General features: G+C 37.1%; 1 protein-coding gene across 3 annotated transcripts; it reads left to right on the top strand.

Moving 5' to 3' along the window:
* Positions 1-4,513: 4,513 nt before the first annotated feature.
* On the top strand, positions 4,514-24,629 carry LOC111861319 (ras-related GTP-binding protein C). Of its 3 annotated transcripts, none has more exons than XM_023845779.2 (8): positions 4,514-5,031; positions 11,635-11,795; positions 13,732-13,960; positions 14,118-14,295; positions 16,843-16,979; positions 19,050-19,192; positions 19,602-19,750; positions 24,276-24,629. In XM_023845779.2, exons 1-8 carry the CDS (start codon positions 5,029-5,031, stop codon positions 24,461-24,463), a joined length of 1,188 nt encoding a protein of 395 aa, XP_023701547.1. In that variant the 5' UTR covers positions 4,514-5,028; the 3' UTR covers positions 24,464-24,629. The 3 variants fall into 3 exon arrangements, with proteins under 3 accessions (XP_023701547.1, XP_023701546.1, XP_033606164.1); XM_023845778.2 differs by having other exon boundaries at positions 11,632-11,795; XM_033750273.1 differs by lacking the exon at positions 4,514-5,031 and adding an exon at positions 5,279-5,592.
* Positions 24,630-25,539: the final 910 nt, after the last annotated feature.

Genomic DNA, 25,539 nt, shown 5'->3' with positions numbered 1-25,539 from the left:
AATATAGTTGTTATATTATTGTTTTCCTATGTTTTGGTGTAGTTTCATTAACAGTTCTTGTATTAACCATTGCCAGAAATATATTTGTCCTTGATATGTAATTTGAAAATATGGGCACTTAAATTTGAATCTAGGTTCAGCTGGTACTTTTTCTCACATGAAATTTATTTCCCTCAGAGCTAGTGAAAATATAAATTCACTGTCCAGTCTTTATTCCCCATCTTTTCTGATCCACAGAAAATTAAAAATAACTGCAATTGAAAAATATGCACCCTTAGATGTGTATATTTTATTTTTGGCTACCGACTACCAACCGTTGCTTAGAAACTGGGGTTTGTTTATCTGCCTATTCCATATCAATGGCTATACTCACCTGTTTTGATGTCTCTGCACAGCAATGGATCTGTATGCTGCAATCTTCACCCATCAAGTCAGCACAGTTTTCATGAGACCATTTCTCATACTTCATAATTTTGCCCACAGATAAGACAGTAATCTTGTCCGCATCTAAGAAATTTTATTCAGTTGCAGGCCTTTTTTGATGATGGTTCTTTTGAAAGCTCATTTTTTTCTTATCAGGTTTACGTCTAGAAATTGTGGCTACAACCAATGGCTTCTTGTGTGATATCCCTGTGAACGTTACACAAGATACAGACTATCAGTTTCTAGAATTTAATATGTGAGTATTTGGAGCTTGATGGCATGTAGTTGAATGACAGATCTCCTTTGCCATTTGACATGCAGATTCAAGCCTTGTTGAATCCTTTGACCAGAACTGAATGAGGCACGCATTTTGATGGATTCATTATTTGATGCTCAATTCTTCCAGTTAAGTTTTCAGCTTATTGATAATCTCCCTAATAAATGGCACTTTCATTACTTTGAACACTTCTTCAGCTGCATTTATCTCATGTGATGGAACATCTGACAGAGCAAAATCAGCATATATGAACACATTAACATCAGGATGCCATAGTCTACTGTTCCTAAACCCATTCATGACAGTCTGTATATTTGAATGCCATACCAGCACTGAGATATATTATATTGTTAATTATTATCCAGGTTTTCTCTAGTTTATTGTGACAATAGAGCCCATGTAATTGTTGAGAGATTTGAAGAATAAGATATTGAGAATCGCTGAGTGCAGTGGGATGGCAATGGTAGGAGCAGAACTCTGTATTTGAATGTGATTTCAATCTGTAAGCTTCAGTGAGACTGGTGTGTCCACCTAAAACCAGTATCACCTTTTCTTCTGGCATAGATTTTACCACTGATATAAAGTGGTGGATCCATTCTTAGAATATCCTGGTGTTCATCCAGCCTTTCTTCTGGTAGCGGCAAAAAATACCAGAGGCTGCTCCTGCTAAAAGACTTCTGTTCTTATTGTACCAGGATAAATGAACGTTTGTGAGACATGTGAACCACTACCACTCACTACATGCGAGTATACGCCTATCACATTTTGTCCTCATTCACAAGATGTAATTGCTCCCTCTTGATGCTTACCTTTTTGGGCTACTGTTTTCTCAGGAAGCTGCAGAACTTTATGGAATGTTTCATCCATGTTGTTGTATGTTCCTGCAACATCCTTCTTATCAACAAGATGGATTGTCTCCTTCCATCCAGGCAAATACCAGGATAGTACTCACTTAGGAAACTACAGCTTCCTTCCAAATCCTGTCAAGTACATCATCTTACCATTCGTCACTATAAAATCTTGATTAGTAAAAAAATAAAACGTAAAGCTATCCCTGTAACAGGCCGTGAAGGCACATAGGGTTGAGTCATTGAGGATCCCACATTATCTAGACAATCGGCTCAAAGACAGCGGTAAGGTTGTCAGCCTTAAGCACCGACCGTGCTTTACTCCCCAGGAAAATTATTTAATTAATTCCTGGTACTCATTTCTTTTAGAGACTAAGTCGACCCCAGGGCCATAGTGCGACTGGAAGGATTAGGTCAATTGAAGAATATCCAATGACCTCATCAGGACTTGAACCCGCGACCTTCCAGCTTGTAGCATAGTGCCTCAACCAACTATACTACCACATGCCCCCTCTTGATTAGTAACAGTGTAATTATATAAACCACATAAGAAACTTACCTTTCATGAAACCCCAGAATAAAGAATTTACATGGATTGAGGGGTGGCCAAATGTGCCCACACTTGTGATGCTGCAGATATTGATGTAAAATTGCATGATGTCTGAATAAAGTGTGCAGAAAATCTGACATTATATTAGTCACATGTTGCAGTGAACCAACTTGCACAAACCAACAAGCATCCATAGGCATCTGAGTTGTTGTAAGTTGCAGTGTGAAGTCAGTGTGCAGTACTTGCATATATTGAGTTAGGAAAATAGTCCAAAGCTGTGGCTCAACATGGTGACTTACACAGTTATTCCCCCCCCCCCATGCCTTCCTTTCTCATGGAATTGATGCACATGTTCTGCTGCCCAGTAACAGTACATTCTACTTCATTTTCTCATCCAAATTAAAATAAGCTTTGTCCAAAAACCAGATACATAATCTAGAATTTTCTATTTCTGTCCATGTTGCAAACTCAAATCATCCTTGTTTAACACATTCATGAAACACTGACATTTTGTACATAAACATCTGCATTAAATCAAGTTTAAATATTCACTGAACTGATTATAATCAGATTATAATCGATAATTATCGAGGTATCCCAAGTTCAACTGAATTTCAGGTTCATTCTGTTGGACTACGTTGCATTGCAACTCACTGGGTGGCAGCATTCTCAACAGAATGAACACATATGATTAGTGATGTTTCTCTTTTGTACACTGCCTTCCTTGTCAAAGTTCTGGTCAATTGAAGTATGGTGTTTTGTGCTGGTACCTAATGAGTTAACAAAGAAAGCCTGGATCTTCTGTGGGTATCAGTTAAATCTTTATTTTGGCATGCAGTAGTACAAATTTTGTCCTTCTGCTCAAGTGTAAGACAATTATGGTCAGTCATTTTGCTTATTAGTGGATGTATATCGTTGTTAGTTAACAGCAAATCTGCTGTGAAATCTCACTGCCCTCTACAGGTATTTCCAGGAATTACTACAGACTTTTCATAAACTTCGATCTGCTTTCAATAAATGGTTTGGTTTTAATCAGTGTTACAAATATGTTAACATTATGTGTGTCACCCTGCATATATGAAGATTATTTACTATGTACAGAGACCAACATCTCTTTCTTGGTATAGATTATGATATGAGAGGTTAAGGGTAAAGTAGTTGTCCCTGTGCTTAACTAATTAAGCACTATGCGATGAAGGCATATGGGGAAGTGGATGTATAAATCCACGTTTTCAGACCTCAGCACTACTTCAAGATGGTCAGCTTTATGCACCAGCCACATTACTCCCAGGGAAGGAGGCTGGGTGGGCCCCAGAACCAGTGTGGACAACATGGAGAAGAAAATTCTTGCCCGTACTGGGACTCTAACTCAGACCTCTTGGTTGTCCAACCAGTTGCTATACCTGGCTCCCTTGTAATATGAGAGGACAACAGGAAAAAGTCATTAAAAAACAAAAAGATGATCAAATTATGGATGGCAGGATTGATGGGGTGTGTGGCACACGAGATGAAACATGCATGACATTTTATTCAGAAAATGTGAGGGGAGCAGGCCATTTGAGAGACATACACATGAATGAGATATCAAAATGGATCATCTGAGGGTGTGAATTGGATTCATGTAGTCCAATGGTTGGATATTACTGAATACATTAAAAGTCATTGGGGGGGGACTGACCAATTCGACTATCAACTTTCGAGGATTCTCGCTGCGTCTAGTATTCACCTTCTTTGAAGGAGTGCAGTCAACAAGGCACTACCAAATATTGCTTACCAAGGAGCCGGAATGGCGTAGTCAGTATAGCTGCTGACTGCGGGCTAGACAATCGAGGGGTTGAAGTTCGAGTCCCGGTAGGGTCAAGAATTTCCTCCTACCCAATGGATACCAGCTGTAAAGCGGCTGGGCAGTGAAGCCCGTTAGCTTACCACTCAACTCCAGCTTGTGCCCAAGTCAAGAAAATGTGCATCTATACCGATCTGTAGATGTACTCCCCCATATGCCTTCATGGCATAGTGCCTGCTTAGTTAAGCACGGGGACTTTACCTTTTCTTGTTTACCACTATCTAACATCCTTCTGTTAAATTCCATACATTTTGGACTTGCGAAATATATGTCTGTATGTATTGTATCATATGGAAACATTTATAATCAAGCTTATTGACATTCCCGAAAATTTATATTTGAAACGTCATTTGGGACACCGCGCTTTCTCCGTCCTCGAGTAAAAATCCCCAGTCGAACAGAGTAGGTTCTTTTACCTGAGGGCGGAGAAAGAATGCAGTCTCTGACATGTTCCATACAACAATTATTTATTAAATTGTATATGTTTATCAGTATTTTATACAAATGTGCATGATATTGGATGACAACTGTAATCCTTAGTTGTGACTGTAACTAGGACGATCTCCACATCCGCATGAGAATGTACTCTCGACAGGATTTATGGGAGGTGAATAAATGAAATGAAATTAGGACGTTCGATAATATCCAAAGAATTACTCTTTTCATCATTCCTCCACTTATCCAATGACTGGATACATTGACATAAGTCAACATAAAATCTATATATTTCAATCAGATTTTCTTATCCGAATGATGTGGTAATTGTATAATTCGAATAAGTGTGTTTTTGTTTTTACTGTTTCAAGCTCGATTACTACTGTTATGTGTTTCGCAAAACTAATATGAAGTGTTATTATGACTACTTCCCTTCTTGAAGCAGATCATATGATCTTGATGTGTTTGATGTCTCGTGAGCGCTGTTGAGTGTATGGATGTTTACTCCCAGGCAGGAATATTAGCATTATCGCTGTTATTCATGTGACCGCTTCGATATTGACTGAAAAACAAAAAAAAAAGTGTACAATTTCCGAATTTCACTTTTGTCAGTAAGAACAAAATACTTTCAGCATATAAGGGAGATTAAATAATGGTGAGTTATGTATAAATTAAGATGAAAGATGTGTATGTAGTTGATTGGAGTACCCTCGGAAATTTTTCTTTTCTTTGAATGATATATTTATGCTGGAGCGTACTTGGATTTAATCGACGTTTGTGGAATTCTGTAACATTGAAATGTGGTCATGTTTCAGTAATTGTGTTTAAGAGTGTAGGACATTTGTACCTACGAACGTCAGTGTGGAAGACAATTCAAAGGTCATTGTTGAGGTTAGTACGGTTGACTGCAAACTGTACAGTGTTTGGAAGGTTATTTCTTATCATATCATTGTAAGTGAACTGAAACACGATCTTATACTGTTAGAAAAATTGCTCTACATTTGTGCAGGTCATAGGCTGTTAGTACTGAAGTACAGCGTACATATGAATGTTGTGTTTGTGAAATATCAGTATGCCGTGTTTGATTTGGAGGATATTGAAGAGTTGCTTTTTTAATTTGCTTGGTCACATACATGTGTTAAATTCCAAAGACCAAGTTCATTACTCCTGTGTTATGGAGCATAGGAATGTTAGATTTGGAAAAGGTTTGATGTTGGTATGGTATATTGTGAAAATACCAAATTTTGTCGTTTTTCTTCTGTAACACTGTTAAAATGGACGAATAAGTGTGTATTTTAGATGACGTTATTCAGGAAGTGTTTGAACAGTCACATAGATGCAGTTTTTCATGTTCCTTATTTTATAAGTTAAAAGATTAACCATCTGGCTGATCTTTAGGACTGGAACTACTACATTTACATATAATCATACTGGTTTGTAATATTCCTGACAAAAACAATAGTTGTGGCTTTATTATATTCTTAATTTTGTAGTTCTCAATGACTGACACATTGTTAGAATTTGTTGAACTGGATCTGGTTAGGTATATGAAAGTACGTTGTGTAAGATATAACTGTTGTGAAAGAAGAGACCACAGTCAGTAAAATTTTGAAAAATAAATGTTACAGAGGTTTGTTTTTGGTGCAGGTCGTCATCATACAAATGTGATTGGATAATTTTGACATAGCATTACAAGTTTTTATGTAATTAAGACACAAAAGTAGAATTTGCTCCTGGTGAACAAAGTGCAGAACCCCCTCACATCATGTGATGGTTACAAGATCCTGTTCAGTCTGTGTGAAACTGCACTCACACAGCTGTTCTAATAATAGTCGTGATACTCTGTACTGATGTAAGCAGGCAAAACACCTGATCTTTTCCACCTAGTTCACACAAGTAATAAAACTGTTGTTATATGCTTATTGGCCACATGTCACTTTTACAGATGTGAAGATTGTATTCTGAATTCCTATCAAGTATCAAGTCAGCCTTTCAGGTTCCACATCCGTACTTTGCCCTGAAAAACAAAATGAATCAAGGTCATAATTATACTCTCCTTTTATTTGTCATTGCATGATCCATGCAGTAGCTACAGTATTATTGTATGATTTGCAAAAAGTAAATCATCTTTCTGTCATTACTGATCAAACGTATAAAAGTTCTATTATCTTTCTGTTAATTGCCACTGTGTAAACAGAATTCCTAACAGTACATCAATGAAGATAAAATTTGTTAATTGTTATAAAAAAAGTTAGAACATATTTATAGCCTCAGTTTAGCGGCCTCCGTAGTCGTGGAATTTTTAAGGGCAGAAAAATTCAAGGAACAAGCCGTCCAGGAGGGACTTTAAGCCGTGTGTCCCGTGTCGTAGATTTATATAAGATCCTCATGTCTGTAGGAGACCTCTGAGCAAAATTATGCAAAGTTTCCCGCCCAAGTAATTCCTCTGGTAGATGGGGAAGTATCGGGGACCACTGTCAGAGAGGTGGCCGACCTCGCTGGCAGAATGGGGCTGATAGCGAGCACCAGTACTGGAAGGGCATGGCGACTAGATCAACAACTGGTCACAGTGCATGGGGAAACCCACCCCCTCCAAAATAATAATAATAATAGCCTCAGTTTTAATTAAAGCAGTATATATGGGGAGACCCCCTCGTTGGTGGCTCCACCTTATCGTGGTGAGGGGGTTTGAGTATGCCAAGGACCCTGAGAGCTATACCAGCGGTAGCGTAGCTACTGGCAGGGCCTCCCTTGCTGGACAGGTCAAAGGGTAGGCATCAGACGAAGAGAGACACCAAAAACTGATGCCGGAAGCAGCGTCATCAGCAGCGACTTGAAGCACAGAGTAAATAATGCTCGAGATGGTTCAAGTTCGTATAGCAACAGGCGTGACCAGAGTGGTTTGAACGCCTGTTGTACTGCGATGTGGAAAGCAAATGGAAAAACTACCACATTATCACATTTCCTGGATAGTCTCTTTCCAAAACCAGAGATACCATGTATGCGAGATGTTTCATTTGAAGGAGAAAGCTCTAGATCGCATCAAGTGGAGGAACTGTTTTGGAAGAGACTGTGGACCTGTCGTCTTGACAGATTACTGATGAATGAATATGGGGAGAATATTTGGCAGCTGGCCCAGGGAACAGTTTTTACACTATTCACATGCACGAAGTGGGTTGCTGCTTTTCCTACTCACCTGAATGCAGTGTTGTGACACTGGAGTTAGATCAAAGACTAAAGGTTACTGGTCTGTGTGGAGTATCTGCCTTTCATATTTCTCAGAATTAATTCTATCTGCATGAAACACAAGACCCATAGTCCTCTTTGCTTTGAGGATGCACCAATACCAACTTTCACTTTGCGAAGTAGAAATTTGTGTATGAAATATGTATTTCCTCTGATCAGTGTATTGTTTTGTGTATATCATATGAACGTCTTAATCAATAATTCCCAGTCTTCATAAGTTTCAAATATTTCTAGCCAGGGGATGAATGCAAACTGTGAAATGCAGAAACGAGTTAAATTTACTTCCCACATTAAGATACAAAAAATTTGGGAGCTGCATTTAAAATTTTATCAGCCATTCTTTGTTGTATGTTGACATTGGAAACAAGCCCAAGTTCCAGGTTGGTGAAACATTTTTCAGATTTGTATCTAGAAAGACAAGCATCAGTAGTAATGATCATATGATGATAACATTGTTATGTTGACGTACAAGATTCGATCAGGAAACTGTGGGACTGAAGCACCTAGTTAGTTAGTTATTGGAGAGGGTGGATTTCCCCATGCACTTAGACCAGTATTGGTCCATTGTGCTTCCCTCTATGATATTCTACCAGTCTCTATACCCTACCGATAATGGTGCATACCATCAGTCCCGACTGAACCAGCAAGTTCTCAACTGGCTTGGCGGTATCTATAATGCTTCCCCCATCTATCAGAGGCCTTAGAGACTGCTGTTGGGTGGGAAACGTCCTTGAATTTGGTTCAGTGATCTCCTTTGGAGATATGAGGTTCTTTTATGTGCCGTAAAGCTACGACATGGAACCCACAGCTTAAAGTCCCTCCCGGAGGACTTGTTCCCTGAATTTTTCCACCCTTAAAAATTCGATGACCTCCGCCGGATATTTGAACCCGCATACCACGAGTCATGAGGTGGGAACGTTACCTCTAGACTACGGAGACCACTACTGAAGCACCTAACTCAGCGTAGTTGGTGACTTGTTGACTTTACCCCTTCGACAGAGACTTGGTCATGAGAGGCTGTCATGTTTATTGAATTCATTGTATTTTAAAATTCCTGAAATGACGGATCACTGTTTAGTCTTAAATAATTGTGTGTGAAGTACTGGAAGACAACCTGACACTTTCAGGTCTGATTTAAAAGGAAATTTTAAAAGATTGATAAAATGATTAGTGTTTGCAGTTGTGGGATATGTATGTCCCAGTAGACTTGAAGAGGTTAAACCTGTATTTGAAGATAGCCTGCCAAAAACATCTCTGTGATTCGCACTCTGTAAAGACTGCTGAACTTTCAGGGGAGATGTCATATGTTTCTGTCATTCATTGACACTGCCTAATTAGGAATCAGGTTACTTCCTTTAATGATAAGGTTTGAAGTGGCAGAAGAATGATGGTTCCTGAGGACAGAATCTCTTGCAGCACATTCCAGTATACTGTATGAAGGGAAAGACTTCACTAAGTAAACGATCAAAGCAGGAGTTTGATATGGGAAGATTTAATTCCAAGTAGCTAAACAATGTGAAAGTTAAGGAACAGAATCTGATTCAAATCTGAAATATGAATACTGCTTTGGAAAATTTAAGTCAATATATGCATACCAGTAGGACTTCTGAGAGTATCAAAGCTTCATTTAGAGAGCTTAAGATATTATGAATTAAAACAAGAACCATACACTGATATGTTGGGATTTTGGACTTTATCCATCGTCCTGGTTTTTAAGATAACAAATAAAAACACGGCGTTTCGGAAACTGGATCTGTTTCCGTCCTCAGGTGAAGGAAAACACCTATTCAGTTGGGTCCCTTAGAAAGAGCTAGCCTCAATCACTGGACCACTGGACGTGTTTTTATTTGTTATCTTAAAAACCAGGACGATGGATAAAGTCCAAAATCCCAGCATATCAGTGTGTTATACACCATCGTCAGAATCCTATGGTAACTACAAGAACCATAGTTTGGCAAAGAGTACTCAGAATTAATATAAAAAAAGAAGCTGGTTAAATTGCAGTGTTTGCAGAATCCATGCCTAATGATGGCGAATAATCGTAACAGTGTAAGATATGAAATTACTGTAACTTTCAGGAACAAATACATGAACGACGAATGTATTAGTTTGGAACGTTAAAACCATAAACATTAAGAAATTGTTATAAAAACATAAATTAATTTATGAAGGGCTACAACCCTGGAATTAACTTGAATTTTTAAGTTCTCACAATGATGACAGGAAGAGTTCTGTCTCCTGGGACATAACAGTATATAGACCACTGAATGTGAACTTCCACAGGACTACACAGCTGTGTATCCCAGAAGACAGAATTTTTCTTGATTTAACTTGGTAAAAGATTGGAAAAAAATCTGTGCAGAATCCATGAATGTGTGTAGCCAAGGCTGTCATACCTGAGTGTAGTTTTGATGCAGCTGAATTTACTGTTGAGAATTTAAAAGATAAATTGCCAGCTTTTATGCAATCATCGTTTATTAACGTTTTTACAAGAGCTTGCCATTAGTCTCTATCTTAAGCCAGATACTCTATCCACACCCACCAGCCCTATATCTTTATGCTGTATCCTAATATTATCCTCCCATATATGCCTAGGTTTTCCAAGTGGTCTCTTCCCTTCATATTTTTTCCGATCAAAATTTTGTATTTATTTCTAATATCTCTCATGTATGGTACATATCACACCCATCTAATTGTCCTTGATTTCCTCACTCACATAATATTTGAGGATTTTGAGAAGTGTACAAATTATGGAACTCTCATTATGCATTGGGTTTAGATGTGCAGTTTTCCATCTTCAGAGTAAGCCACTATACTAGACAGAAATAACATGAAAAGTTGAACAGTTCCATCGAGTGTGACTGGTGAAGATTTTTTTTATTTCAATTATTTATGCCCTCGCATGTTTTGGTCTTCAGAGACCGTCATCAGAGGGACACCTTTACATCAATACAGTTGGAAGCTACTATTACAATATATGTTCTGAAAGTTAAAATGTATACGTATAATATTAATAATATGCAATTGGCTATAAAATCTAAAGTCTTTACAACTACAGTGGCTGTTCCAATACATTAAAATATTTATGATTGGTTTGTTAAGACTATTGGAATTTGTAAACCAGGCAGGTTCGTGTCGTCCCTCTTATTAATTCTCTTGACAGAGGCCAAACGTGTACTGCCTTGTCGTTCTCAAGAAGAGGGTTCTTTGATGTTGTCCTCTCTGTGTTTGTGGCATGCTGTGCTCATTCATTCATTCATTTATTTTTCGTTCCATGGATCCACAATACAAGTGAGATATAGGATATGTCCATACAGTGATTATTCTTAAAATTAATAGAGCAAGAACTAAGTACATAAATAAAAAAGTATAAAATACAAAAATTGAAACAAAACATGTAGAATCAAATAGATTCCAGTCATATAAGTTAATTTAATGAAACATGCAGTTTAAATTTAAACAATGTCAGTTTGAACATATCACAGAAATTGCTTAAATGACTAGACTAGAATAATAGAATAATGACTAGAATAATACTAATAAAAGACTGGATGATCAACAGGTGATTCTAGTGAATGCATAATCATTAACTTATAATGACTTATATTGGAAATATTCTTCCACAGAATAAAAATGATGAAGATAAAGAAAACGCTTTAAACAAATTTTGAACTTCTTAGGGTTGAGTGACTCTTCTTTTATATAAGAAGGAAGATTATTATAAATTTTTATGCCCATATAATACACTCCCTTTTGATATACCGTAAAATTTGCTATGGGTTGATAGAAATTTGTAATATGTCTTGTATTTATATTATGTGTTGTACTGTTAGTGTGATGGACCAGAATGAAAGAAATCAAAGACAGAAATAAAATAAAGAAATTTTTTGAGGTGAAAATAAAATTATTGTAAGTTATAAATATGTAAATGTCATGTAATGTATTTCTCGTCTTATACATTGTAATGTTGACATTCAGTGGAAAACATTAATACTTGTTTTGCTTTTAGCAGTCGTATGAGCAGGATGATGATGATCAGTATAATGCTGGGTATGATGTGGGGTCATTTCCCAAAGATTTTGGTTATGGTCCTTTTGATCAGGATGGAGATGGACTTCCAGGGCCACTAGTTGGTGAACAGAAGCCAAGGATTCTTCTTATGGGGCTCAGAAGGTCAGTGAAGAAAACTTGGAACTCTCAATGTACTGTACTGTTTAAAACCTTATTATTGCCAAAATTCTGCCTCTCATTCAAAATTCTTTTTATGTCATGTATATTATCTCTTCATTTTGAGCCACTAGACACATTTGTATTTTATTTTGACTTAGATTTTGGTGTTGAAATTGTGTATTTTTTATAGGTTAACTATCGTGTACAGTTTTTAAGATGTATAGTATTTTTAATAGAACTGTATGCAAGAAAGCAGTATGCAATCCTTTTTTCGTCATAAAATACTTGTCCATATGTATGTGGTGCAATCCAGAAGTTCCCGAAATTTGAATTTTGTGCACAAATGGTTATGAGTACATCGAAATACCGCTAGGTGTCTCCCCACACACCCTTCTTGAATCAGTGTGGCAAACGGCGTCAAGTTGAGTGGTTGGGTTTATTGTTGGTGAAAGTATTTCCATTGTGTTTCCGTGAGTTTGCGGTTTTGCGATGGCTGACCTGAGAGAGCAGCGTGTTTGTATAAAGTTTTGTTTTAAACTTGGGAAAACCTCTGCAGAAACGTACAAAATGTTGAAGCAAGTTTTGGTGACAACAGTTTAGGCCAGCCACAAACTTACGACTGGTATAAACATTTCAAAAATGGCCGAACATTGACTGATGATGACGATCGTTCGGGACAGCCGTCAGCTGGCACCACACCAGACCATGTCACAAAATTTAGGGATCTGATTATGCAAGATCATAGACTGACCCTCCAAGACCTCTGTAACACCTTGGGACTAAGTTATGCTACATGTCAACAAATTTGTCAGAGGAACTGAACATGAGAATTGCAGCGAAGTTTGTGCCACGACTGCTGCAAAATGAACAGAAGTAGCATCGCTTGGAAGTCTGCAGGGAACTTCAACAACAGCTTCAAGAGGATCCAAACTTTCTGTCTAAGGTGATGAAAGTTGGGTTTATGACTGCAACCCTGAAAGTAAGCAGTAAGCAGCAATCATCACAATGGAAGAGCCCTTCTTCACCTTGACCAGGCAAAAAAAGCTCAACAAGTCAAGAGCAACATTAAGTCCATGTTAATCTGTTTTTTTTTTTATATTGATGGGATTGTCCATAAGGAGTTCATCCCTCCTGGTCAGACAGTCAATAAAGAGTTCTAGCGCGATGTTCTAAGGCGTTTAAGGGAGGACATGAGGAGAAAACGTCCAGAGAAGTGGCGCACGAACGACTGGGTACTCCACCGTGGCAACGTACGACCACATACGGCTTACATTGTGCAGGAATATTTGGCTAAAAACAAGATGGCAGTTGTTCCCCACCCACTGTACTTGCCAGACTTAGCTCCATGCGACTTCTTTCTCTTTAAAAACAAGATGGCAGTTGTTCCCCACCCACCATACTCGCCAGACTTAGCTCTGTGCAACTTCTTTCTCTTCCCCAAGATGAAAATCAAGTTGAAGAGGCGAAGATTTGATACAGTTGAGGAAATTCAAGTGGAAATGCAGACAGTACTAAACACCTTAACAAAGAAAGACTTCCTGGATGCATTTCAAAAGTGGCAGAAACGCTGGGATCGGTGTATGCGCTCCCAAGCGGACTACTTTGAAGGTGATGGTGCAGAATAAGATCCAGGTAAGATATAATAGTTTTTATTAATATATTTTGGGAACTTTTGGATTGCACCGCGTAAGTAGTACTGTTTCTAGATGATTGAAACTTCCTGATAATGTGTACTGGAAATTGGAGAGAGCAGATTTAAACTTTGATGCCAGAGAAAACTTAAATAAAATTAATTTAACATAGTCTTGATTGTAGAGGAATTATGTACGTCAGTCATTGAAGAAGGGGAAACTGTAAAGTGAGTAATGTAAATGGTGATGCTACTGTATTGTTTAAGTGTGCATGCCACTGATGACGTTTTTCTTTGTAATTTATGTAGAAGTGGTAAATCTTCAATCCAGAAAGTGGTGTTCCATAAAATGTCACCAAATGAAACATTGTTCTTGGAAAGCACCAATAAAATCATAAAAGATGACATCTCCAACTCTAGTTTTGTCCAGTTCCAGATATGGGATTTTCCAGGACAGATTGATTTCTTTGATCCTACGTTTGATTCTGATATGATATTTGGAGGCTGTGGAGCCTTAGTTTTTGTCATCGACGCTCAGGTAGATACACATCGATTGATTACAGACAGTAATTATTAATTTAGTAATTCAAATGGATAAGATATATTCCAGAGAATACCTGACTGGTGTCTGTGATAGGTAAATGGAATGTAGGGTAGTAAGGATATTAGTTCAATTTGCTTGTGTTTAATTTCAGGACGATTATACGGATGCATTAAATAAACTTCACCTCACAGTAACAAAAGCTTTCAAGGTTAACCAGGGTATTAGATTTGAAGTATTTATCCACAAGGTGGATGGTCTTTCAGATGATTACAAGATGGAAACTCAAAGGGATATTCATCAGCGAGCCAATGATGATCTGGCAGACTCCAGTGAGTAGTGATCTGTCCAGTAATGATAAGACAGTGTATGCGGTGTTGATACTTTTACCCATTAATATTTACAATATTTGAAGACATATTGCTTAGATGAAATTAAAAAGGTTTGAAAAGTTAATGAAATGCCATATGGCATACAAATATAGCTCAGCAGTAGTAAACAAAGCAAAATGTAGGGAAGCTTTACTGCTGTTTGTGCATCTGAGAAGTATGCATGGAAAACATATGGAGCATTTGACTCTTGCCTAGAATCTCATGCTAACTCAACTTTTAGTGGAAGGAACTTTCACCAGTGAGAGGCGTGACACCTGCTTCCACAAATGGCATGCTGGCCCATGTTAAGCAGATATTTATATTTATAAATATGCTAAATATAAATATGAGTATTGGCAGAAAAATTAAAATTCCCTTAGTGGGGGGTGGAGTCCAACTGGTTCCACTTGGCATGACGGCCACTGATTGGCCTATTGTAGCCTGCCCCAGGTGGTTATGATGATGGAGGATGTGGTGGAATGAAGATTGGCAGGGGAAACCAAAGTACTTGGAGAAAACCCACCCCAGCTCCACTTTGTCCATCACAAATCCCACTTGACCAGATCCAGGATTGAACACAGTCCTCCACGGTGGGAAGCCAGTGACTAACCGCTTCAGCTATGGCACTGCCTTATTGGTAGTATGTAATGATAAATGTGTTTTATTTGTTAGTCTCTTTTATAAATAGTCATGAATCCGAAAAATGTCTCTGCAGTTTCTGTGTTAAGGGATACCCACTTCTGTTGTATCCAACCTACCCTGCCTTTTCAAGTTGTTTGCTTCATTTTTCAGAAATGTGGGTAGAACTTTATAGTTTACTCTGCAGTAGTCTACAGCAAGTGTTCTCAGATCAGAATTTTGATGGTTGTAATCAGTTTTAAGTAACATTTTGTTGTTAGTATGTCAGTTTATATAGGGTGCTTACTGTGGTCGTAAAAGAGATATCGAGGAATTTTATTTATTTATGGTATGCAGACACAAAGGAATCCAAAATTTGAATGAAGCAAAACAAATATATGCTGATGTGCACTGTATTTCTGTAACTTTTTAAACTGTTAACAATGGCTGCTCTTTGTTATTATAGAGTAATAGTGAGAATGTTCTACTTAAAGAGAAACTCTTTACCAACAAAGTAATGTGAAGATATATCAGGTTACAGTTTAGTAACAGAGTTAAGAAGCTGGTAATTGTGTAAATATAAACAGGACTGCACGTTCTTCAGACATTCTCCTTCATTGCAGCCATTAAATTGTTCAGGCATTATGGGGATAAGTTTTGGCGTCAAGTTTTGTGTTTGTTAATAAGTAATAGGGCCGTAATATGTTAAGGACATTTTAAACCTCCTTGCATTGGATTTTGTTTGTATTCATTGAAATAACTGGTAGCTATGCTTTGAGAAATAGTGATCTGTAGTGTATAAAGTTAACTCTCTTATGATTTGGAGCATTAGCTTTATATAGTTTAGTAGATTGATACCAGTATATTTCTTCCTTGTTCAGCATTTTTATGCTCGTATTTATATGGAGCAGGTTCAAAAAGTAAAGTAACAACATTCTTTTGTACCATGTGTTTCATTCAGCAACATTGAATGTGCTTATGATTGAAGCTGCATATATAATGTACAGAACTATTAGGTTTATTTTGGACTCTATCCATCGTTTGGTATATATAAGACAAAAAACCGCAACGTTTCGGAAACTGAATCTGTCTCCGTCCTCAGGTGGATGGGGCTGGATAGACCTACTCAGTTGGGCCCGTTAGAAAGAGCTAGTCTCAATCACTGGACAAACTCTGAAACGTGGTTTTTTGTCTTATCTGAGGGTTGGAACTTTAATAGTGGCAACTATTTATTTACAATTGATGCAAAATAGATGCATGTTTTGAAGTTTTACTGTCCTTCAATGTAGTCGCCAGCATTGTGTACAACCCATTGCCAGCGATGTGGAAGTTGTAGGATACCTTTAGCAGCGCTTGTTCTGTTGATAGTTCGAATGGAGTGGTCTACTGCCGGAAGAATCTCTGGAACAGTTCTGAAGCAAATGCCACGAAGTGGTTCCGTCATCTTAGGAATCAAGTCGAAGTCACAAAGGCTCAAGTAATGGGGAGTATGGTGGATGGTACAGCACTTTCCAGCCCCATCGATCAAACAAATCAGCCACATCTTGCTATTCCTGCATTTCCGTCCCAGTAGGGTCAGAATTTTCTCTTCTCCATGGTGTCCAGTCTGACTCTGGGGCACACCCAGCCTCCTATCCAGTGTGTACCAGGGGCTCTTTCAATGGGGGTGAAGCAGCAGGGGCATGAAGCTGTTTACTCACCTCCAGCTAATACCGAGCTCAAGATAATGTGGATCTCTACAACCACTCCCCCAATACACCTTCATGGCATAGTGCTTAGTTAGTTAAGCACAGGGAGAACTTTGCCTTTTTTACGTTACTTTTCAGACCTTGTTCATGTTATGCTCACCATGTCACAAGAAACACAATTAATTTCCATTTCCTATTTCAGGTTGTGACCAAATTCACTTAAGCTTCCACTTAACATCAATATATGACCATAGTATCTTTGAAGCATTCAGTAAAGTGGTGCAGAAGTTGATTCCTCAGTTACCAACGCTAGAGAACCTGCTCAATATTCTAATATCGGTAAGGTAATTTATTGAGAGAACTAGATTTGTAAGTAAGTGCAATACAATGCACACAGTCACAAGGGAAGGACACAACACAGGACACAATATACACAAGAATATAGGAAGAGTACTCCCATAGGAGACAATTGATGTAACTCGCGAATTTGCAGTGTGACGTATAGATGATAAATCTTGAAAAGTTTTAATATATAAACTTTATTATTATACATGACATATATACATTTTAATCATTTTATAAAAGAGACATGATGGCATACAGTGCAATGGTTTGACATAAATAAAACCACACCTGAAGATGGCACATTAGTGCCGAAACATGTAGTGAAGAGAAAGGTGAAATTGGGTGCACTGTAAGAGGGTTGATACAAATACACATCATAAGTAAGTGTTATGTAATTAGTCCAACAAGTCACCACCAGATTGTGAGAATGTAGTCCAGATGAAGACAGTGATTTAGCGGTTTACCCTCTGCTTCATATTCAGGCAGTCTCAGGTTTGGCTGGCTAATTGGATTAAGGTTTTCCATGGTTTTCTGCTGTCTCATTACAAGTGCTGCGAGAGGACCATTAACTGTGTTACAAACTCTTCATCCACATTCTTCTAAATTCATCATTTAGAATCATCATCCTACTCAGAACAGATTTCAACTTTAATCTTCATTGTTTCTCTTAAACAGTAATGTGGATTGGTGTAATTTTTGCAGTGGGTTCATATGTCCCTCTACGTGTTAAACATACATGGATATAGGTTGACTGTAATTATTTTTTATAAAAGTTAGAAAGTGATACATATACTTGTATTATTAGCAATAAAAAAACTTATATGTTTGAATGTTTATAGTAAAAATGTGGGAATTGTAATTTTTTGTTAATGGTAAGAAATTGGCAGTTTTAGTATTTTATAAAAGACAAGTAGAAATTTATACTTCCTGCATTATGGTTTACAAGTAACAAGATGTATATTTTGCAGTTCATTTTAAAATAATTATCTTTCTGGTAGCAAAATCCAAATATTCATCACTGCCAATGCTATTGGATATGAGGTTCAGCTCACCACTGACTGTCACAGTCTCTTCTCTGAGATCATGGACTCTTTGTGTTTTCATGTTGGTCTTATCCTCCCACATTTTTTGAAGTGATCTTTTTCCAGGAGACTTTTCCACTGGAATTCTATATGCATTCTTTACTTCTCAAATCTTGGCCTTGTGCACTGCCCATCATACCCTCCTCAGTAACCCAATCCTAAAAATAACAGGTTTCCTGCATAATTAACGTTTCTTCTTCTTATGTAATACTATCCTAACTTGCTCACCTACTTCACCATGTTAGGCACAGACACTCTTGAGCTCTTGTAACTGTTGTTTTGCCTTTAAGGTAAAGAATTGTGTTGAAGATCAGACAAAGGAGGTAAACATGTTTTTTACTCTAAAGGTATTCAAGTAGATTTTTGGTCCCTTTATGATTCTCAGTTATTTGAGCAGCTTGTCCCTCCACTTTTGCAAAGGACATGGAATCAGGCTACTGGGGCTTATTATGAGGGAAGATGCCCATGTAAGTCTGGAGGGCCATAAGAAAATCCTAAAAATACCTCTGTCATGATAGTCAGTTTCTGAACTAGGATTTAAACTCAGGAACTCCCAAATACAAGCCATTACACTGCGGTGTTCATCATAGTCCTCAGTTGAGAGTAACGTAAAGCATTACATGTTACTAAGTTCATGTATATTGTGTGATGAAATAGTCCATTGCTAGACAACACGTGGTTAAAACACATTTCTGGGACAACCCGCTGGAACAATCAATTGCTGAGCAACACTCGGTAAACATTGCATAAAAGCCAGAATAATTGAGACCAGTCCGAGATTCAGGCAGCTGAGAGATTCTTCAGACGATGTTCAGCAGACAGGCATTCAGAAAGAATTCAATGTGTGAGCTGTTATAATTGATTGTAATAGTAAAGACGTGCCAATAAATCCAATCATCAAATCTAGAACCCATTATTACTAGTCATGCAACCCTATATACGTGACAATATGTAAGTAATCTGATTTATTTTGTGATTTCAGAATTCAGCTATAGAAAAGGCATTTTTATTTGATGTGGTGTCAAAAATCTACATTGCAACAGACTCATCACCCGTTGATATGCAGAGTTATGAATTGTGCTGTGACATGATTGATGTAGTAATAGATGTCTCATGTATATATGGGTATGTTTTTAGCAAATTTTCTTGTAAGTTATCACAGAGCTCCATAAATGAGAATACTTATGCCCTAGCATAAAAGTGAGCATATCAGAAACTAGTTAACTGACATTCATAGCAGAGCCCAGAGGTTCAAATTCACGAATATCAAAGCATGTCATTGGAAATGATCCCAGTCCAATTCCAACCTCATGCCCCACCATCTTAAAATCTGTCTTTATGTCTTCCAAATGAGAAATGTCTTAAATCTAGAATGCAACAGTATGGTTTGTGTGTCCATGTTATTCAACATCCGCATGAATCTGTAGCCTTGCAAGTAATGGGATTAGCAGTTAGCGTCAGGTAGTTTCCATCTAGAATAAAGAAACAAAAATCTCTTCTTGTAATATGTATCATTCTCTTTCTCGTTTTACAGTCTACAGGATGACACAGAGGCAGCAGCGTTTGACTTTCAGAGTTCTAGTCTGATTAAACTGAACAATGGCACCATATTGTATCTTAGGGAAGTAAACAAGTTCTTAGCATTAGTTTGCATTCTCCGAGAAGACAATTTCGACAGGCAAGGTAAGGTCTTAGATATATGCTCTTAATTATTATATCTGAATTTGTGAATGTAGTAACCAACTTCTTGGAAGTTGCCAATTGTGCAGCTACTCAAGAATTAATGTACTGTCACATTGTACTCCCATTTTTTCTCCAGTATCTGACAAATGCAAGAGATCTCATCAATAGTTGATCTGTTATGTCAAAAACCACACTGATGATCACCAATAATTTCATTTTTATATGGACTTAACCTTGAGAGAAGGATATTGGATAAAATTTTGCATGAAGTTGATAGCAGTGATATCTCACAATAATTACCACAGTCAGGTTGATCGCCCTTCTTGTGAATTGGTACAATAATAGACTTCTTCCACAGATCAGGCAATTTTTCCTTATTCCAAATAGAATTAATGAGTTTATGGATCTCATACCGTAATGTTTTTCTTCCTGCTTGAATCAGTTCTGCCAGAATTTGATGCCTACCTGGCGATTTATAACTTTTCAACTTTGCAACAGCAATTTCAACCTCAAAAGGACTTGGATTAGGTACTAACAGCTTAGCTGTATGTATTTCTCTCTACCTAACATCACTGACCTATGTACATTCAATAACTGGGGGTTCTTCTTCCGCCTATTAAAAATATTGTGGGAACCTGCAAGCAGATCACCATTCTCACCCTTTACTAAGTTACTGCTGGGTTTGTAACCCCTCTTAAATTTCCTCTATTTATGTTGTTGTTCTTACTGTTGGTTGCAAGTTCATTAATTTTTTCTTTCAGATATTCCCACTTTTATTCCTGAAATGCTTGCTAGCTTCACATTTTATGCTGTTCAGATTGTTGCCATATATTTCACTTGCAACCTGTAACAACTGCAATTTCACTCATTTAGTAATTCACATTATCCTTTGTTGAATCATGGTATGCTTATTCAGTTCATAATAACTTAGACTGTGTTTGGCTGAAATTTTTGTATTCTCTGTAATAGTTTCCCAATTTTGGAACCAAGTGACTTTTATGATGTTCCCGTAAATAAAGTCCTATATTTCATTTGAAGTGTAGGATTAATAAAGTGTTAATCCAAAGGGGAAGCACAATAGATCATTGAAGGTCACAGTGCAAAAGGCCGGATCTTATGGCCCACCCCTTACACATGCTACCACTACTAATAATTTCCCAGGCTCTGTTAATATCCACCTCAGTGTCTAAGTTTTCCAAAGCTACAAACCTGTTTGAGATTTCAGCACAGTACTGCTCTTGATATTCTTCCTGTTAGGTTTTATTCTAGCTTTGCCATTTTAAAATCTCTCTGGGAGTTTAAGGTGTATGCTAAATGCTGGGATCATCAGAAAGGGAAGGAAGACAGTTGTAGAAATTTGTAGTCAAGTAAAATAATCAGAAAAGACTGTTGTGACGCAGAATGCATCCATTCTGTAAATGAATAGATGAGAGCATTTTGTTGAACTTTAAATCTTTTTTGCAGTTGTGTTTTGATTGCATGTGAATATTTCACAGGTATTGGTATTAAATTTGTCAAGAAAATGCATCATAAACGTTTATGTAGTATAGTAGTGCGCAAAGGCTTGCAATTCTTTCTTTATCTCTTCCTCATGCAGAAGTTAATGTTGTTAGTAATTAGAGAGAGGACCATGGAAGTGAGAAGTACCAATTCTTCAGTTACCATTTTAGTCACTACCTTTACCCCCCAAAAAAGAATTCCATTGTTTGTAGTATGTATTCATAAAATCATGATTTAATATATGAACTAGGTAAAGACCTTTGTGATGGTGTTCTGTTTGCTGCCAGTTGAAGAAAAAGACAAGTTAAATATTTTTGACAAAGTTTATTTTCTATAAGCAAGCTTTGCCAAAAATATTTCATCTGGGTAGGAGGAACATATACATTGTTATTTTTTTAAGTTGAGTGTTTTAGTATAAATGGAGTTGTTCCACAATTTTCAGCGTTTTTGAGGTAAGGTACTTTGGCAGAATTTGTTTATAACAATTCCCTGTTGAAATTTCAGTGGGATTAATGCTTGTGTCTATTAAATAAGAAAATACGAGGGTAAGTCAGTAAGTAAGTTACAAATGGATATAGAACTTAAGCAAGGAAGAGTCTGATTTGAAAAATGCTTTGGTTTTTCAACATAATCTTCCTGTACATTGAGGCACTTGTCCCATCGTTTCATGAGCCCCTGAAAACCAGCAGCATAAAATTCTTTGGGTGACTTCCCTATCTACAGCTTCATCATCGGGAAAATGTTCAGCTGAAAGATGATATTTAAGAGGGCCGAACAAATGAAAGTCACTTGGAGCAAGGTCGGGGCTATATGGAGGATGCTTGAGGACCTCCCACTTGAAATTTTGCAGTGTTGGTCTTGTTGGCAGTATGGGGATGCGCGTTGTCATGCAAGAGCAACACGCCTTTGGTGAGGAGTCCTGGTAGCTTCTGTTGAAAGGTCTTATGAAGTTTCCTGAGGATGTTACAATAGGAGTCGGCATTTACGGTTTGTCCTTGAGGTTGGAATGCGGTGAGCAGTATGCCTTTGTGATCCCAGTCACCGCCTGGTTCCGACATCAGCCCGAAGAATTTTATGCTGCTGGTTTTCAGGGGCTTGTGAAACGATGGGACAAGTGCCTCAGAGTACAGGGAAATTATGTTGAGAAATAAAAGCATTTTTCAAATCAGTGCTCCTATTTGGGTAAGTTCTATATCCATTTGTAACTTACTTGCTGACTTACCTACATATCTCATGATGTGTGGTGTGCTTTTTGTAAGATGCTTAAAAGCCTGAAAGAAATGCAAACATGATCTTGTATATTGGAAGGGAAGAATATATTGTATATCTGTAGCATTGCTGTTTAGTTTTATATGTAAAAATGCAATTGCCTTCATTACTTTACTCTGTTCCATCTCTCTGTAAGAAAAAAACAGCTTTGAGGGGTTTGGTACTGCAGTTGCTTTTCAGCTGATGCATTTTTAATTTTGTGGTGGAAAAGTTGTAACTTCCTGTCTCTTGTAACTTAGTGACTTTGAGACTCTATAAATCATGAAACGGAAATCTTAGTATGACTTTTATCAACAGTAAAGATTTGTATGTTCAGTTCACTGTTTCATAAGATTCAGGAAATAACCAGAAGTGATTACATAAACCCACATCACATTTGGCAAACAAAATTAAATGCAAACAAATGCAAAGCATTTTTTTAGTGTTTAAAAGATGTCACGATAATGTGCAGGTTTTACATCTGTTTCAGATTTTAATTCTCTCATATGAAGTTGTGCCTTGTGTTATATTCATTCAAATTTTGTGCTGCTGTCGACATGTTTTGGTAGATTATTTTATTATTTTTGAACTTATAGTTGCAAACAACAAAGAAATTTTAAACGTGCCATAATTCAGGCAGTGAATCACTGGCTTTCCACCATGGTAGCCCCGGTCTGATCCTAGGTCAGATCATGTGGGATTTGTGGTGGACAGAGGGGAATTGGAATAGGTTTTCCTTGTCAGTTTTCATTCCACAGACTGTTCCATATTCATTAATTATCCTGTCATCAGCATAATAGTCTTGATACAGACAGACAGCATCATTAAATAACCAACTCTAAAAATCAAGCAGTTTTGAATTGTAAGAAATACCGTATTTCAGGGAATGCTTGCTGCAGTTTAATTCAGATCTTATTTAATCTTCTTTCAAAAAATCAGAAAATTGAAATGTTGTGTTTTCTTTTGTATGGATGTGAAATATATTCTTTCGCCATAAGGAAAGAATAGGCAGATTGTGTTTGAAAAAACTGCAGAGGAGAGTGCTTATACCTGAGGGAAATGAAGTAACAAGATAAAAAATTCATAATTTATAGCCATCATTAAATATTGGTAGGGTCAGTAAATCAAGATGAGATTGATTGGCCACATAGCATACATGGGGTTACTAAAAAAGCACACAAAACTTTAGGTGGAAAACCTGGAGGGAAGAATCACTTGGGGGAACCAAGACGAAAATGGAAAGATGATATTAAAATTAATCCTAAATAAGTAAGGTGCGAGGGTGTGGACTACATTGATTTGGCTGAAGGTGTCATCCAGTGGTGAGCTCTTACGAACATAGTATTGAACCTTTGACTACCATAAATTGAAGAAATTTCTTGACCAGCTGGGTGGCTGTCAGTTCCTTAAAAAGGGACTCTACTCCATAAAGTTACTTATGAATTGCCATTCATTGTGTTTGTATATTTATCGTTTGTTGACAAACTTAACATATGCACTTCCGCCCGATTTCATACCTCCCTAAGTCAGAAGACTGTTTTAATCATAATATTATTGATTTGGAGTTTTAGTGTTCACGTGTATGTAATTACTGAGAAGTTATGGATACACCTGCAACCACTTATCTGTTTGTGACATGTACAGTTAGGGGTACTCTGTTAGGACTAATATAATCAAATGAAGGGGATTATAGCAGGATTTTTGGAATTATAGTAAAACTGTAAGAGTTTGATTGATTGGTATTCAAGAAAACATTTTTCTTTAATCTTTGTTGTAGGTATCATCGATTACAACTTCTTGTGCTTTCGTGAAGCTATTCAACAAGTTTTTGAACTTCGTAATAAGAGTCAGGTATATGTAGCCCTCACCACAAACCATCATTCGAACGTTTTAAGTAATCAGAATACAACTGTGAACTCAGAGACACAGAACACAGCATTAAACTCTGCAGCTGTTCAGAGGTGAAGGTACAAGGATGAACCATGTGTACTGTTAAAATAGCTAAACTGTGCAAGTGGATGTCAGTTACTGACTTCATGGGGGATATTTCCATGTACAAGTTTAAGTGGAAGTTGTTGAATGAGATATGTTGTAATGTTTTAATTTAATGTCAGATTTCATGAAAGATTTATGTTTTTGATATAGTTGATAAATGAAAGATTGTAATGGTGCAGAAACCGTTTCAGTAATTTGAAATTGAAACATATTTATACTGGTATATACTTTCAGTTTCTTTCAGCTGTTATTCAAATTATACAAAAATTCCACTAAAATAGTATAATTTGCATTTCAGGAAGGAAAATACTGACATTTATATCTATTAACATATTTTCCATGTGGGAAATTTCCTTGCGTAGTTTTGGGCTTCCAGAACCATTATATTCTGATATTTGGAACTTCATTTTTCAATGAAGCTTTCATTTTTTCGAAGCATCTGACTGACTATGCTTGGGAGGTGAAATTTTGAATATTAAGTTCCTATTGTAAAAGATATCCAGAAGAGAATGCACATGTATTGCACATAAATTAATATTTTATTCAGAGTAATCTGGTAGCTTGCAAGTGTAAGATATACAATAAAACCTGCACATACAAAAATGAAATTCAGAAACCAAGATTTGGTCCCACATGTCAGAGGTTGTAGCCCATGTGAATGTATAACCTCTTGTCATGCAGGAACCAGTTTTCTTCATTACAGAGAAGCCCATAATATCAACATTTTGCTCTATGCAGAAATTCTAAAGCCATTTCTTGTACATTCTCGGTATTATGATCTGGACATTTCCCACAATCTTGTATCAAATTGTTTTGGAAACACTGTTCACTGTGACATAATCCCTGTAGAACTAGCTTCCTGATGTAGTGTTAAGTTTGGTCTCCCTGGTATCTGTTCCATAAGCCAGCCTTGGTTAAACTATTTTGCAATAATCTGTAATATAATTATTAAATTTGTCAGTTGTCACCATCTTGCCGAACACATTATCAAGACAGTAACATTCATTACAAAGTGCTTTAATGTGAGATGTTTGTATTAAGCTTTT

The sequence above is a fragment of the Cryptotermes secundus genome, unplaced genomic scaffold (assembly GCF_002891405.2).
Source record: "Cryptotermes secundus unplaced genomic scaffold, Csec_1.0 scaffold221, whole genome shotgun sequence".
In the NCBI taxonomy this organism is placed as follows: domain Eukaryota; kingdom Metazoa; phylum Arthropoda; class Insecta; order Blattodea; family Kalotermitidae; genus Cryptotermes; species Cryptotermes secundus.
This window is presented reverse-complemented; position numbering and strand designations above follow the sequence as displayed.

What these genes read in the sequence shown, in the direction of transcription:
- LOC111861319 (XM_033750273.1), top strand. Translation starts at nt 5,449, where the DNA reads ATGCCGTGTTTGATTTGGAGGATATTGAAGAGTTGCTTTTTTAATTTG. An exon ending in TTGGAAAAGGTTTGATGTTG is followed by an intron (nt 5,593 to 11,634) that starts GTATGGTATATT and finishes TGCTTTTAGCAG; the next exon opens with TCGTATGAGCAGGATGATGA. An exon ending in TGCTCAATATTCTAATATCG is followed by an intron (nt 16,980 to 19,049) that starts GTAAGGTAATTT and finishes TTGTGATTTCAG; the next exon opens with AATTCAGCTATAGAAAAGGC.